Source organism: Indicator indicator, chromosome 3 (genome assembly GCF_027791375.1).
Source record: "Indicator indicator isolate 239-I01 chromosome 3, UM_Iind_1.1, whole genome shotgun sequence".
NCBI lineage: Eukaryota > Metazoa > Chordata > Aves > Piciformes > Indicatoridae > Indicator > Indicator indicator.
Window position 1 is genome coordinate 40,822,910 of NC_072012.1, and position 16,829 is coordinate 40,839,738.

At 37.2% G+C, this 16,829-nt stretch overlaps 1 protein-coding gene across 1 annotated transcript in view; it reads right to left on the reverse strand.

Moving 5' to 3' along the window:
- The window catches only part of LRIG3 (leucine rich repeats and immunoglobulin like domains 3), a 44,924-nt gene that overhangs the window by 10,134 nt on the left and 17,961 nt on the right, over positions 1-16,829 (reverse strand). Inside the window, exons 4-12 of the mRNA XM_054399612.1 lie at positions 13,030-13,164; positions 12,258-12,401; positions 10,007-10,150; positions 9,570-9,713; positions 9,001-9,144; positions 7,742-7,822; positions 7,006-7,077; positions 6,568-6,639; positions 3,909-4,072 (exon numbers count right to left, since the gene is read on the reverse strand). Coding sequence (XP_054255587.1) covers positions 3,909-4,072; positions 6,568-6,639; positions 7,006-7,077; positions 7,742-7,822; positions 9,001-9,144; positions 9,570-9,713; positions 10,007-10,150; positions 12,258-12,401; positions 13,030-13,164 — 1,100 coding nt within the window. The remainder of the gene's footprint in view (positions 1-3,908; positions 4,073-6,567; positions 6,640-7,005; positions 7,078-7,741; positions 7,823-9,000; positions 9,145-9,569; positions 9,714-10,006; positions 10,151-12,257; positions 12,402-13,029; positions 13,165-16,829) is intronic.

The window sequence follows — 16,829 nt, forward strand, 5'->3', positions numbered from 1 at the left end:
GGTTGGACTAGATCTCTTGAGGTCCTCTCCAGCCCTTAACATTCTGTGATCTTTCCAACACCTCAGGCTGCTCTGAGCTTTTCCTTATTGAAACTACCCTTCTTCTGCTACCGTTCTTCTACTACCAGAAACTGCAAGTTAAAGTTGAGGGTTTTCCCCAAACCCATAAAAAACAGTGATATACAAAGTTACACTTTCAGTGATCTGGGGCTGTTTGGTCCACCTTACACACAGAGCAATGCTAAAGATCCTTTATGCAGGATAACACATAAGAATTTCAAAAGATGCATGCCTTTACTGTTAGAAACGTACCTCCAAATGGCCATTTTGTGAATTAGCTGCATTCTGAACTATAAATTCTGTCAACTGCATGTATACTGAATGCACAAAAGAAGTGGACAAATGCTTAGTCTCCGAAAAGCAAAAGCCTTAGTGTACTCCCAGGTTTCAAGATGTGATGTAACTCCTGACAAAGACACAGGCCCAAACTTCATAGGGAATACAGGAAAAGCCCTGGGCCCCAAATACTTCTTAGTGCTGATCCTACCTGCACTGTGGAGAGTCAGGTTTTACCTAGCACCTTTGCCTCCCTACATTTTATTTGTGTAGGAACAACATACCAAGGTCAAAGTGCTATTTCCTTGAAGAACTTCCAGAAGGAAAAGAAAAAAAAAAAACCCTGCAGATAGGCTAAACTATTACAAGAAAGAAATTGAGGTGCTGGAATGTGTCCAACAAAGGGCAACAAAGTTCCTAAGGGCCTACAGCAACAAGTCTTACAAAGCGTGGCTAAGAGAACTGGGGTTGTTCAGCCTGAAGAAGCTGAGAGGAGACCTCTCGCTCTCTACAACTGCCTGAAAGGAGGTTACAGGGAGGCAATGATCAGTCTCTTCTCCCTAGGAACAAGTGATAGGACAAGATGAAATGTCCCCAAAGTGCACCAGGGGAGGTTTAATTTGGATATTAAGAAACATTTCTTCACTGACAGGGTTGACAAGCATTGTAACAGGCTGCCCAGGGAAGTGGTTGAGCCACCATCCCTGGAAGGATTTAAAAGACATGTAGGTATGGTGCTGAAGCACATGGTTTAGTGGTGGACTTGGCTGTGTTAGGTTAACAGTTGCACTCAGTGATCTTAAAGGTCTTTTCCAACATAAACAATTCTATGCTTCTACTACTATGTCATAGAAAATAAGGTATTAATCACTTAGATGGTACTCTTCTAGTGTCACTATGTCAACTTGAAGTAATTAATATATGTCAAAAAAGCATCTGTTCTGCTTTTCTTCCACTGTTATCTTCAGTACAGAAATGTCTCATGATGTGTTTCAACTTGAAAGACATGATCTTAGGAAGGACAACTTACAAAGATTTTGTGTGTTTCTAGTTTCACAGATATGGAATTCCTGCCTAACATGTTTGTCTTTAACAAATTTAGGATAAATCCCTCCCATCTCCAAGCTGTTTTCAAAAATGCAATTTGGCACTATTTTCAGGATTTATACACTCATATAAATTATACATCAGTTTAATTAATTTCAGACAAGACTTAAACTCCTCTTAAAAATGCTATAAAAGTGGCTATTGTAAACTTGTATGGCAAGGTTGTGTACACTCCAATGCCTAGTGATGGCATACTTTAACGATTGAATAAACAGTGAAACATTGATTGTATTAAGACATTCTAGTGACTTCTGAATGACAATGACTTTACGTATTAAAGCTAACAACTTTGTCCATCCTTTTGTGCTAATACATCTTAAAATGTTTGAAATTATTAATTCAAAATGGCATTCAGCAACTGAAAGAAGGATTACACACCCCTGTGATTTAACAAGTAAGAGATGTACCTTTAAATACCTCAATTGAATTTCTTTCCAGAATGAGCTTCTCATAATTAAGGCTGTATACTTCATATATACTCCATTAGCTATCAAGTAATTTTTATTTTCTGCACTATGTCAGCTTCTCCTTTTCAGCAGTAGCTAGATTATGCACTATCTACTCATTATGTAACAATAATTATATTAAACATTAGATTGCTGATAGGAAGTGAGAAACCAACATTTTAGTAGACAGTGTTATATTCTGTGCCTGCTTTCCCACTGAATCACAGGATCACAGGATGTCAGGGGTTGGAGGGGACCTCTGGAGATCACTGAGTCCAACCCCCCTGCCAGAGCAGGATCACATAATCTAGTGCAGGTCACATGGAAATGCATCCAGGCAGGTCTTGAAAGTCTCCAGAGAAGGAGACTCCACAACCTCTCTGGGGAGCCTGTTCCAGTGCTCTGTGATCCTTACAATAAAGAAGTTCTTCCTCATGTTGAGGTGGAACTTCCTGTGCTGTAGTTTACATCCATTCCCCTTGTCCTATTACAGGGGACAACTGAGAAGAGACTGTCCTTTCCTTCCTGACACCCAGCCCTCAGGTATGTATAAACACTTATTAAATCCCCTCTCAGTCTTCTCTTCTCCAGACTAAAAAGCCTCAGGTCTCAGCCTTTCCAGTGCTCCAGACCCTTAATGATCCTTGTAGTCCTCTGTTGGAGTCTCTCAAGTAGATCCCTGTCCCTCTTGAACTGGGGAGCCGAACTGGATGTAATATTCCAGGTGAGGTCTCACTAGGGCAGAGTAGAAGGGGAAGAGAACCTCCCTCGATCTGGGCATATTCTTCTTAATGCACCCCAGGATGCCATTGGCCTTCTTGGCCACAAGGGCACATTGCTGTCCCATGGTTAATTTGTTTTCCACCAGGACTCCTAGGTCCTTCTCCAAAGGGCTGCTCTCCAGCAGATCATCTCCCAACCTGTACTGATGCAGGTCCTTCCCAGAAGCAGGACTCTGCTCTTATTCTTGTTAAATCTCACTAAGTTACTCTTTGCCCAGCTCTCCAGTCTGTCTAAGTCTCTAAGTGGCAACAGTAGAAATTAAGCAGTCATATTTGTTATGTGAGCAAAGTTACTGAGAAGACAAATATGGTTTTGTCTCCAAGGAATACAAAGTCTGAAGTTTCTTTAGTAAGAAAAAATACATGTAAAGCAAAAATAGATAAAAATACAGTTAGCTTTTAATTTCTTGACATTTTCAAAGTTCCCACAACATATCAGAGTATTCAAACACACATCTTTACTCTGAATGCTTATCTTTGCTATAAATGGAGGACATCACATATAGGTGATAATGAATGCTACTAGATATATGTAGAGGTATTTCATTTCTAAGGTGGATGCTATCACCTCAAATTCTTGAGTCTTAGAGTACAAATATTTTACTAGCACTTACTCTCTGGTGCACTGAAATACAAAGTATCAGAAGCATCACTACAGCAAACAGGTATTTTAAAAGACAGTTTACATACAGGTAATAACTTTCACAATTCAAATAGTTTTCGAAGTGGACAACAAGGACACATAAAAAAGGTTAGAGCTGAGGCCAGCATGGCTATTTCGTCTTCAAAATTTCTCAGCTCTGCAATAACCTCAAGAGTGATAAAGTATGAAAATGGTTTATAAAATCATCAAAACCAAAAGCTGCATCCTATGTTTGCCAAAATATGTCTCACTTAAAAATGATAGTTATCTAAACAATGTCCATCTTTTATATTCAGAGGCACATACATTTACCACCATAAGCTATTGAGCTTTCTCTTGCATGCTGTGCTAGGTACTATGTAAGCACAATCTATGTGAAATAGAAGTCAGATAACCATCACTCTCCGTGTTGTACAAAGCCACAAGCTTTAAGCATCTATGTAACAGTTTGGAAACAGAAAAGGAAATGTTAGCAAATATTAAATCCTTTTCATTTTGTTAAGAGTAACAAAAACATATCAAAGAAACAATAACAAAAATCAAAGCACTCAACAAGACTTGTTCAATGGAATGCAGAATAAAGACTATACTCACCACAAACAAACCCATCCAGGCTGACAGCAAAAATACTTCTCCCTTTTAACAGCTGAGGATGGGCACAACTGGCATTTACAAAGTTCTGAAAGTTGTTCTCTGACATCCACTGTGGCAGCCATTTTAACTGGCAGTCACATAAGAGACTCGATGTGTTCAAGTGCCTAAGAAAAAGCAGTTGCGTTCAAAGCCTGTTTGGTTGTGGTTTTTTTCTGTTTGTAACATAGATCAATATGAGCATGTCAGCAACAAATCTGAATTTGTAGGTTAAACACATATATCACAAGAGAAAGAATCTAATATTACTTAGCTCAGATGTGACACATTGTTGTGACTCCTACACTCTACAAAGAAGAGACCCTATCCTGAACACTCAGCTTCTGCTACGAGTCCAAGCTTTTAGCCATGTTCATAGTGTTTTGGTTAAAAAACTATGATCAGAAGGGAGGTACTCTAAAAGCTAACATCAAAAAGTTCAGAGACAATTTCATTCCTTCATTTCCATTCCAGTCAGAATTTATCTTGAGGAAGGTATTTAAAAAGGGGTTTGGGAAGATGAAAAATAATCAAGTGCTGAAATAACAAGTGCAGACCTGATTATCAGCTTACCTAACTTATGTGAATAGCTACATTCACAGAGGGAAAAAATACAGTAAAGGAAAGGCACAGTCTATGAAGCATCTAGAATGAGAAGCTGAAGTAAGAAGAGTTCTCAGTTGGGCTGAAAACTCAGAATAACCCTTGAAAATTGCATTAAAAAAACAGAGTCAGTAATGAAATTCCCCCTCAAATCTTACTTGTTCCTGGTGGTAAAAACACTTTATGGATTCAGGGAGAGAAACAGTTTTAAAGGTAAGTGAAGATACACCAGCTCTTGATTTTTTTCTCAAAGAAAATGAAGTGTCTGTCTGCTCTTTTTTCACACTAAAACTGCATGGATAAAAGCTAGGAGTGACAGCTCACCAGTTTATATTGAGATGAAACAGGCATCTTTCACTGAAGTTCTAGGGGCATTCTTGTTATTCTTAGGAGGCAGAGAAACCACAGCATTTTTTGCTATCCTGATGCAGTGAGTATCCGTCCTATTATTTTCCAGGGGCTTCAGAATAAAATTACTAGATGGGAATTCATACTAAATAGTCTTACTTCTGGGAAGGTACTTTTTAACCATCTCCCTACATCTTCCTCAACCATAATGAATGTTTACTATACTAGGTGTTTCAATGAAAAGAAAAATCTTGAATTATTATTTCATTGAAGTGTTCAGAGTTTGGTATCTTGTAGCTCCTGGAGCAGTTAAGCCTGTCATTCCATCACAACTGAGCACTCTTAAAATCATCTTTATCAATCCCTAATAGTCAGCACTGTGCTCCTACTGCTTCTCTTGTGCCAGATCCAGCAATTGCTCTACAGCTGGCTCAGTGAGTTCAGCAAACTAACCAAGCAATACGACCAGATCCAGCTCAAAGAAGAGGAGAGGGAGAAAATGATTGATTATGGCTAGAAGCACAGCTGTTGCTTTTTAGAGTAGCTGCTGCTACACCAGAATATGGGTAACATCAAAGTGAACTTTGAATGAATGAATTACTGTCTAGATATAAGAAATATTTCACAGTGCAAATAATCATATGGTAGAACAACCTCCCCAGAGACATGTTGGTGTCCTCAGCATAGAAGTTGTCAAGGCACAATTGGACAGGGTGCTAGAAAATCTCATCTAGGCTCTCTCTTCCATGACAGTTTGGACCAAATTAGAGTTAGAGGTTTCTTCCAACCTGGGCTGGTCCATGATTCTCTGAAATACACAAAATTACTGACTGCTTTCTCTATGGCACCCAATATGGGCTAATACTATAAGGTGAAGTAGGCAGTCAGCTGCTAGGGTGATATTTCAAAGGAGTCTGGAGAACAACAAATGAAAAGCACTGAACAATACTCTGGCAGTTTCTATTCATAATGAGAGCAGCATCTTTTAGTTATTCTTTAGTTTGTTGACAGATTACCCACAGAGCAGCTCAGGACAACAGATGTGACTAGAAAAGGTTCATAGGAATAGAGCGGACATTGCAAGAGGGAAAAATCATCTGTGCTCAAAACACAGGGAACAGTGGCAGTGTTTTTCTGCACATATCAGCAGAAAAAGAGGGTATGAGGAAAAAAAAAAATCACTAGAAAAATACATTCATCCTAGTGACCGCTTCATGACTTCTCTGAAGATCTGCCCCTTTGCTCCTAGTACAGGACAGATAGAAAGACTCAATTACAAGCATTGACAACCAGGTCTTTACAGAAGAATTACAGCAGTGCATTTCAGTGGTCCAATAAGCTTTACCTCAGTGATAACACTGCTGATCTTACAGCACATTACATCAAAGTCTCCCTTATCTAATACCTATTAGAGATCAGCCATTTTAAAATAAGGACTCTAGACACCAAACGCAGCAGAAAATGAACACCTATGCTACACTATCTCACTTAAACACAGCCATCACATGCAAATAGAAAAACCTCCAAACACTGACATACCCTTTTTACATGACTTCAGAGAGAGATTATAATGAGTTTATTGCTGCATCAGGTAGCATCTCACAAGGCTCTTATTTATATTTATATGGAGATACATGTTTAATAGAGGTGATGTCTTTAGACAGAAACTTACAATTCTTTGAGTTTCTTCATTTGTGAAAACGCATTTCCTTGAACTGACATAATTGCATTGTTACTTAGATCCCTAAGGAAAAAAAAAACATTAGAGGAAGAGAAAGTAACTTATTACATTTAATGTATTATTAATGTGTTAATAAACTTAAAGATTCAAGGAACAGTTTGCACCTTCAGTGATATACAAAAATCCCCTAGCTCAAAAACTAAAGGATTAAGGAATTTTATAGAATGCTTAACATGTAACAATGTCTGCATTAATTCCAAAACTCATATTCAGCATACCTCCAAAATGAAACAACCTTCTCAAAATCAGTTGTGACCACTTTGAATGTGTTTTATTCAAAGTCATAAGTAGTCTTATTTCTATTAGCATCAGAAGTATTTTTTTCCAATGTTGGGTTAAATGTGAATGTTAAATGTTTGTACTACTTACAGGTGTTCAAGTGCATCCAAACCAGAAAATGCTTTCTTTGTAATGGATCTAATCCTGTTTCCTTGGAGTACCCTGAAAAATATAAGTACATGATGCAAAAATTATTAATAAAATTGAAGTAATTTTTTTACCTGAACAATTGTATTTTTGGTAATTTCTAAACTGTGACTAATATTCACATTTCAATTTTCCCCTATGCAGCAAAATGTCTCCCCTCTAAAAGATACTCATTTATTCCCCTTGACCAAAGACTTAGATTTTACACTTACTTTAGTAGATGTTTTAACATGTACAGTTCTGATATGGATTATTCTAAATGTATACACATCAATTTCTTTTTATTTCATTGATGTGCACTTGAAAATGTTAATGTAATGAAGCTACTTCCATTGGAAGTTGCATTACATTATCACAGACTATCCCTGTCACTATGCCTTTGTCAAGTAACACACTTACTACCTCCTATTATGGGAAACCTGTCATTTTTTGGGAAATATTTGCATAACTAGTACTAATATTTACAATGTTGCAGATTAGTTAGACTTGAAAAATCTGGAATTTCTGTTATATAAAACAAACATTGTATACAGAACAAAATAGTAAGGAGAAGAAAAAAAAATCTCGGCTATGGAAAACGTATCATCACTAAGTGTTGGGTTTGTCCCTTGAAACACACATAATATAAGCTAATTTTTTAAGGAATGATGAACTATAAATATTGTTGGCAATTACTCACAGTTTCCTAAGTTTATCTAGGCCAGAGAAGGCACCATTCATATCTTCAATAGTCCATGATATTTCATTGTTTTTCAGATCCCTATTTGGTGGGGGGAAGGGAAAATCAAATCACAAGAACTATTAAAAACACACCAAGGCACTCAATTCTTCAAAAGCATGTATTATTTAAAACAATCTCTGAAATATCTTTCTTGTGATTTTTTTTTGTTTGCTTGGCTTTTCCTTTTGTTTGATTTTTAAAAGAAGGCTATTAGTACTTTTTTTCCACTGATAATTAAAGATTCAGGAATCGTTAGAAAACAAACCCCTCTTTCCCTACAAGGGCATTCAGATGCAAGACTACTGTAAGAGAAGCAGTGTCATAGGAAGGGAAGGGACCAGCTGTCACCCCTTCGAAACAAAATACACTCATGCCCTTCAAAGTTTAGAATTAACACACAGAGAACACAGATTTATTAAGTGAATAATTTTTACATACAACAACTCCCACAACACTAGCCTAATTATCTGTGAAGCATAAAGTGATTAGAGACTTCAGAAGAATGGTATGGGGTAAATCTAACAGTTCCTAGACACCTTGCAAATCTCTGATTTCTCTTTACCTCCCTCTGAACTGCATCTTTGCTAGACGGCCAAAGTATGAGTATGTGAGTAAATTCCTGAAAGTAAAGTGTCTGAAACCATTTCAAAGATGGCAACCATTTCATTCATCTGTCTAACAGATGAGTTAATGGTATGTAACTGGAAGATTTCAATGAAGTGGAATATATTTAAATTATTTTACCATCTTTCTTCCCCCTTCTTTTAAGAAATGCTATTTCAAAAAATGCTCAAATGCTTAAAGCAATTGCCTAGTCATGACAAGCATCAGCAGCCATAGTAATAAGTTTTGATTTTTGTCTTCCTGTTTCTACCATGAGGGAAATGTGATTAAGACACAAGTAGGATCCAGATCCCTAAAGCTGTTGGCAGCAGTGCTGCTTGCTGCCTTCAAATGGAGACATGCCTTTGCCATAATAACGCTACTGCAAGTTCATATCATAATTACCACCACTCATTATGCACAGCCTTAATGAAAGACCAAATCCTCCCTCTCTAAACTACTCTGGAAAAAAAAAATTCTACTGCAAGAAAAACATGCTGACCTGGAAAAGTTAACAAAACATTCTTGTGTACTTCATATGGAAAAAAATGAATATATAAACACAGAGTTTTTCTTAAGATTTTTGACCTTAAAAATTGAGTTTGCCAACTTACAAAGTCTGTAGACTGGAAAGCCCCCGGAAGGCACAATCAGCAATGTAATTTACTTTGTTGTTTCCAATGTACAGTCCAACCAGCACACTTAAACCAATGAAGCTTGAATCATCTAACCTCGCCAAGTGATTAAACGTCAAATCTCTGCAAATTCAAGGGGAAAAGAAATTATTTTTATGTTTATGCCAATGTGCTTATTACTCAGTTCAACCCAGGTGAATTTCAAGGGAGGTAGAAAGTTTTTTTCCTTACAACTATCACAAAACCTACTGCATTGCATTTTATCATACAGCTTACGTATCATTTCCAACAGTTCACGAATTACTGCAGGATTAATTTCTTTCATTTGAAAATGACTGTGTTACAGCTTTAGTACAACTGCCACAGTGAAATGAAGCAGTCAGGGTTGGCTTTCGCGTCTTTCAACAAAATATAACTGTCTCACATACAAAAAAAATTGTAGCCACACTGGAAACTTTGTTATGAAAAACTCAGAGATTAGTGGCAAGAAGCTCATGCTTTGGCATGTACCTAGCTTTCAAAACTGGAATAGAATAGAAACTACTCACAGCTCACTGAGTTTCTGGCAAAATTCCCAGGCATCAGGACTGATCCTGCTGATAGCATTTTGGCTGAGATGGAGTTGCTGTAGCATCAGCAAACCATAAAGCCAGCCTTTGGTTACCTCTGTTAAGTTGTTATGGTCCAGCTGCCTATAAACACATACAAACAGATAAAAGACATAAGGATCAGGAACTCAGCAGCATGCATGCTTTGCCATAGGCCCATATCTGATACTGGCTGGATAGCTCTAGTCTCTATTTACATTTACAGATGTACACATGCATTCAGAGTGTGCTGTCCCACACATTTGCCAATGACTGTTTGCTGCTTTTCAAACCACATTAGAACAATTTAACTCAAAAACATCTTTACATTTTACCAAGCAATTCCATTCATTTTGTTCACTATTAACAGAATCTTTCAGCAAAAAGTCAGTACTTACAAGACTTCCATGTTGGTCAATCCCCAGAAAGCACCATCCATGAGCCTAGTAACCCCATTTCTCTGCAGTTTTAACGATTTCAAAGCTGGAAGTCCTTGGAAAGTAAGTCCATCTATTTTTTTAATTTTATTGCGACTCAGCTCCCTGCATCGATAAAATTTACAGTTACAGTCTAGTAAGTTTACCTGACAAAAAACTTTCCTCCTTCTCTGGAAACAAAATGTTATTTAAACACATTTCTTGTACATAAAACAACAGAGACAAGATATAATAAAAATCAAACACTATACAGTAACACATTATGTTTAACCACACTGCCACTGTTCTCTGACTTTTTGATACTGAGGACAAGTACTTGGTAGTTTCTTTATTTTCAGAGTTAAAAGACTGTACCCAAGAATATCATGGTTAATCCTGTTTACAAATTCAAGTAAAAGCAAGGTCTTTGTGTTTATCCAGCAGTAGAGCCATCCAGGTTAACTTGTAATATCAATCAATATTCAGTCAGAAACAAAAAAAAATAGTTGTGTTAACAAGGCAAAATTAAATATTCTGGATGATATCCTTCCTTCTTAATCTGGGACCAAGCACTTGCTAGGCATTGCTCGCCCATTCTCTACAACTAGTTATAAAGAGTCCCTTCCCTCTTTCTCAAGTAGTCTTTGCACTCACCTTTCTACCACTACATACACCCCTTATAGGTCAGAAGCTGGGACCTATGCGTATCCTGGAAAGGAGTTACAAGGCATAACTAACTGGAGGGCAAGCTGCAGGGACAGTAGCACTCAGTATTTTCTGTTTTCCTGCTCTCCACAACACTTTCTTGGCATTAGCAATTTTTAACTCCAAACCCTGCACCAACTCCAAGCAGCTTTGCAAATTTACGAGCTATGTGAAAAGGGAAGTCTACCTGCACACAGGCAAAAAAATGCTAACTGTTTTTACAACTGTGAATTTTCAACTAGCCATCGTTTGTTAAATTAACAGTTTATGTATCAGTTGTTTCTAATAAAAAGAGACAGGATTAGACAATACTAGGAAAAGACTTACATACAAGTGATCATCTGCCCCTTCATGAATCCCTCCCTTCAAAAGTTTACTTCCCCATGGGGAATGAAGGCCTAAATAATGCTTTCTCGTAGCTATACCACAATTATTTTTAAGACTCTCAAGTCTTATAAGAATTCAGCTTTTCTCTCTTATAGCCTGATAAAAACTCTAGCTGACAACAGATAACTGACAGAGAACCCTATTCTTCTTCCTACGTCTAAATATGCAGAACCAGTGAAGAACACTCAGTAAGATCACCCTTCAGTTCTTCCCCACTTCTTCTCCAAATACTTCTTTGAGGTGATAACACAAATATTACACCTTCATTACAGATTAGCTGCTTAACATAACTAGGTCAGACTACTGATTAAATTGGAAACCAACAGAACTTTTTTAGGCAAGAATATCACCAACTTCTCAAATCCACCTTGAATCTGAAGATCAGAAAGTCTGTTAAGCTCATTAACAAATGATGCTATATTAGCTTTTGCAGGACTGCTCTCACACTCTTCTACTGAGGCTACTTCCTGCATTTGTACAAAGAAAACACATTCACCATTTCCACGTGTCGAGCATCCTAACACTTCACTGTTCTTACGACCTTTCACTTTCAAGGTTAACCTAAAAGAGTCTATTATTTTTCACTCTTGGCTATCTAACATGCAAAATAATTATTCAGGATTTGACAAAGTGCAATCCTAGCCCATCCTTTTGTCAATTTCCTGTACTCTAAGGAAGGGAGGAGTTGTAGGACAGGAAAAAAATCAATGGAGGTCTATTTACTCAAGCATACTGCTTATTGTCATACTCGAAAGCAAATTAATTCCCTTCATTTCACCATGAAAGCACAAAATAAATAAGAGACTGCTTTAATGAGCTATGTAAGTTTACTTCATTTCACATTTTTCCAATGGTTTCTCACAGGAAAACTGCTATTACACCTTCTCCAACCTTGTCTGGGGTTTTTTTTTTGTCTTTTTTTTAATAGGCAAACACAATTTTAAACACAAATACTATTCAAATCTCACCCATATATAAGACTAGTTTTGTTCACTACAAAGCTGCAGTTAGCAAGGGCTGCAGTAATATGGGTTTTGTGTCTGTCTCACTCTGCCTCTGGTTAAATTAAAGGCTAAAGTTCAAGCACTGCCAGTGCTTTGGAAAACCTGAAAACAATTAGTCAATTGTAGGTTGCACTTACAGGTGCTGCAGATGGGAGAGTTTAAACATCTTTTGAGGGATTGCTGAAATTTTGTTCCTGTTCAGTTTCAATACTTGAAGTGTGGTAGACAAATTGTCAAAGGTACCAGGCTCCATGGAGGTTATTCGGTTACTGTTAATGTACCTGTTGAAAAAATGTCCAGAAGGTTAAATTTACAGTTATTTAATAAAATCTTAATACCCAGTAGTGAAACACAAAGCTCTTGCACTGCCTACTCCTTGATAAATTGAATTTCATTTATCATATTAATTAGAGCTCCTGACAGCTCAGTCCATGGTCAAATTTTATTTCACCACCAACATTTTGTTCTGCTCTGCAGAAGTGTATTATTGGCAGAAAACAGCACATTGCAACTCCCTTACTTTATTCTTGCACAGAATACAGCTCTGGCATAGCAGTATTAGGAATAAGGATTAAGGTGAGTTCAAAAAAGTCCACCAAACTCAGTGTAACTCAACACCAGACCCATCATCAGGAACTTGCTACTTTTGTAATATAATTGTAACATAAAAGCACATCTATTTGCTTCATCTCAAGATACCAACCTTCCCTTTTTATGAACCAAAAGATCTCATTGCAACAACTCATGTATTTGAGCTATCAGAGTCTATGTTAAACTCAACAAATGAAAAGTAGGAATATTTAATTCCTGTCTAATTAAAAGATTTAGTACATTAACAGCTGCCAGTCTACATATATAGTAGGTTTTCTGAAAGCAAACTGAAAGAAAAGAATACTAAGTTTTACTTACAAATACTTGAGCTGTAATGATGGAAACGATGATACTCTTAGCTCTGATATGTTGTTGTTGCTCAAGTCCAAAGTCTCTAGACTCTGAAATGGCTTTAAGTGTTCAGAAAAGATGCTGGCAATCTTGTTACTGGTTCTGAAATTTAAGGACGGTAGTCAAGGTTGTCATTTCCAGCATAAGCAGTTGTTCACAACATATGACTGATGAAAGCTACTTCTAAATTTCTATGCTTGAAAATAATTTCTATTTAAAGGAAACCAATAAAGTTATGTTCTCTAGACATAACATTCATTTCTAGCCATTCCAAATCACAAATCGGAATGCTCTAAACTGTGTTCATCAACAGTTCTTTAAAAACATTCCCAAAGAAGATGAAAAAATTTGCACTATAACCCAATTACTGCAAATCATGGCTTTTAAAACGAGACATAAAACTCAATGCACATCTATTACTGAACAGTAGAAATACCTGGTATTTTCACTGAACAGTATGTCACAGTATTGTAATGAAATTAGATTAAAGTCGTTCTCTATTTTAACCAAATGAACATCCTAGTAGCTAGACACTGTCATTTTTTAAAAATCCCCATAGCATGAAAATTAGACAATTTCCAGAAAAAACAGAGCTTTATTAGAAAAGATAAGTGACAGCATGCCCCCTCGTAAAGATATTCTATAATTCTGCAATGAGATCTAGTATGTCATCCCATAGATTTTTCTCGTGACTTAGCAGAGAATAAAATTTCCGCTTATTACGGCTCATTACAGAGGTTCTGGACTTCATGTCTGGTAAAATTTCAGCTAAGCATCACACCCAGTTCCTCTGCAACTGTTTAAAGACATGGGTATCCTAGTCTACTATAAGTAACACTCTCATCCAGTGAAATGTATTTTTTCCAGAGATCTTATTTCATGTTAGTATCTCCAGCCCAGCAGTTTTTCCATCCCAGCTGCATCATGTACAGAATCATACACACCAATCAGCAATATTACTGGGGTTATTTGTTTGGGGCTAATGCTGCACAGAGGAAAACTGATTAAATAAACGTAACCCCAAACTATTCTTGTTATCTTGGGAAGCTTCAGTCACTTCTGGCTGTGGTACATTCTGCACCTAGAATGATGAATGATCAAAATCAAACCTCCCCAGTTCCTAGAGATTGCATGAAAAGACAATTTCAGTAGAACTATCAACAAAAATGTCAATTGGGGAAGGTGTTTGCCTTTATTAGAAATACTTGCTCTTACTATCAAATAGTAAGCCACACATTTAGGATAGGATGGACAAACTCACACATATTCAAGGGGTGTAGAGAGATTACTGCTCAAGACAAAAAAAATCGTGACTTAAAAACTAAACCAGAATTTAGATTAATGGTCCTTCTGACCACATGCAGGAATGGGTAAGTGATCTTGCAGCCCTTTCAGCATTGCACTTGTATCATGTTTCATTCCTCAGGCTTCCTGGTAGAGGTACACTCCATTTTTTAACTCTTAGCTGAAAGTATTTATAATAAATGGAAACAAATTACTTTAATAAAAAACAACAAACATCACCACCATGTGTCAGTTCCACTGGCCAAATAAGACTGTGAGTTAGATAACAGGTCACAGAGCCCTGCCTTTATGCATTAGTTTGTTTATAAGGTAATTACTAACAAGGTATTAAAACTGCCAATTACTTGAGTGACGAATAAAATTTTCCTTGCAGTAAAAGTGTGCTCCAGCTGAAGCCAGCAATTTCCTGAACTGCACGCCTCCTAAATTGCAGTGTGAAAGTGCTCAGTTATAGAGACAGCTTGCACAGTGCTGTCTTTGTGTCAGCACTGCTCCATAAAACAGAAATTCTTCACAACTGGCAGGATAATAGCCTCTGTATTACAAAGTTTAGTTGGACTTAATGGAACAGAATAGAACTCTTATACAGCCTTCAGATTAGCACTTAAACTATCTGGCAAATTACCTGACACAGAGCAGGTTACAACAAAAACAAACAAATGAAAAAACACAGCTTTTTTGCTGCAGGGAACATACTTTCTTGTTTGGAGATGGTACGGTCACATTGTGGGGAGAAAGCAACTTCTTTTGTTCAGTGAAACAGAGCTATGTATCAAAGTCCTAGTCTATCTCACAATGAAAATCAAACCAGCCCTCACTGCACCTTCCCACAAAATACCTGAATGGTTCACTACTTATTGCTCCAACCTTCTCATACAGTTTTCTCTTAAAAAACCCAGGTACCATAATTCACATATGGAAGGAGATTACCCATAGCTATTCTAATATACACAAACAGTTCCACTTTATGACCCAATTTTAGTTAAAATGAGAAACTTTCATTCTATTTTTCTTCACAATCATCACTTAAGCAAATCACATAAAAACAATGTATCATCTTCCTCATAACTGCCAAATCACCATCAAAATTAGTCAAGAAGGATGTGTTTGAAAATACAAGCCTATCCAATTGTCAAGGCAGAACCAAACAGTAAGCTTTGTGTGAGCACAATGTCATATAAATTTATTCACTGTGAAAAATAAACAACAAACCAAACTAAAACACCAAACCAAAACTAAACAAAACAAGGCCCCCAACTTTCTAACAAAATGCTGTTATTACTGTGCTCAGACAAAAGGAGTTGCACACACCATATTGGTTTCATTTCACAGACCCTCAAGTGGAGATGAGAACATCTCAAGGGGAGAGATCCCATGCAAGAGCACCAGTGCATCAAGTTCTCACAGCAGTGGACCTGCAGCAATCTAATCACAATTTCTTCAAGTGCAAGAAACAGCAACACACTGTGGCCTCCTTAAACTTGTTACAACTAAAGCATCAGGAGCACTGAGGAACACAGATCACAGCACCACAAATACCTGTGTGAATCTGAATACGCCTTTTGCAGGTTGAGTGCCTACAGTGTGACTTGCAGCAAAAGAGAAACCCAACTCAAGAGTGCCAGCAGAGTGATTTAATTACTTTTACACAACCTCTGTAAATACCAGCTTAAGACAGAATACCAGCTTTTTGTTATGGGTATAAGAAACCTGAGCCCTCCCTCTCAACATTCATGACTTTAACCACACCACTAGGCCAAAACATCTATAACAGTCCTATCAATTATGACCTCAAGATTCACTCTATAAACAACATCTGTAACATAACTGACATACTGATTTGTACTCTCCTTGCCTCTGAGGAGACATAAAGCAGGACAGCAACTTCTGTATCCATTTTCTTAGGGATCTAGTTCTTACATGCTGAAAAAAAAACCCAGTTTTTAAATATCTGAGATAGTATGACTAAGTATCTCTTCTTAAATATTGTCAATTATAATGTTTTCTACCTAAGAGAAAAATTTGTGCAAGCTTCATTGCTCTGATCCTATAACACGGAAGCCCCAACTCAAACAGATTAAGACCTAAAGCCCTATCTTTTGTTTTTACTCAAAATCTCAGCACAAAAACATACCCTTGCACTTCCTTCTCCAACATAATTATTTCTTTCAGGTAGATCTTGCTCTACTGTATTTTTAAAATGTCTTAGTCTTATCTTACACCATGATCCTAACAAGGAACAGGTGTAGGAGTCTGGAGGTGGAGCTACCTGGTAAAAACCAAGTTGTCTAGAAAGACAGTTTGGAGAACTGTCTCTGCAACCTGTTCTCCAAACTTGTTAGATGCAAAACAACATTTTAAGATCTGTGTGATTCTAGACTAATCTGTTATCTCCCATCCCTCAACTAATCCCTGAGAAGCATAAAAAGCCAAACAAAATTGTGGAGTGTCTTGCTGGAGAC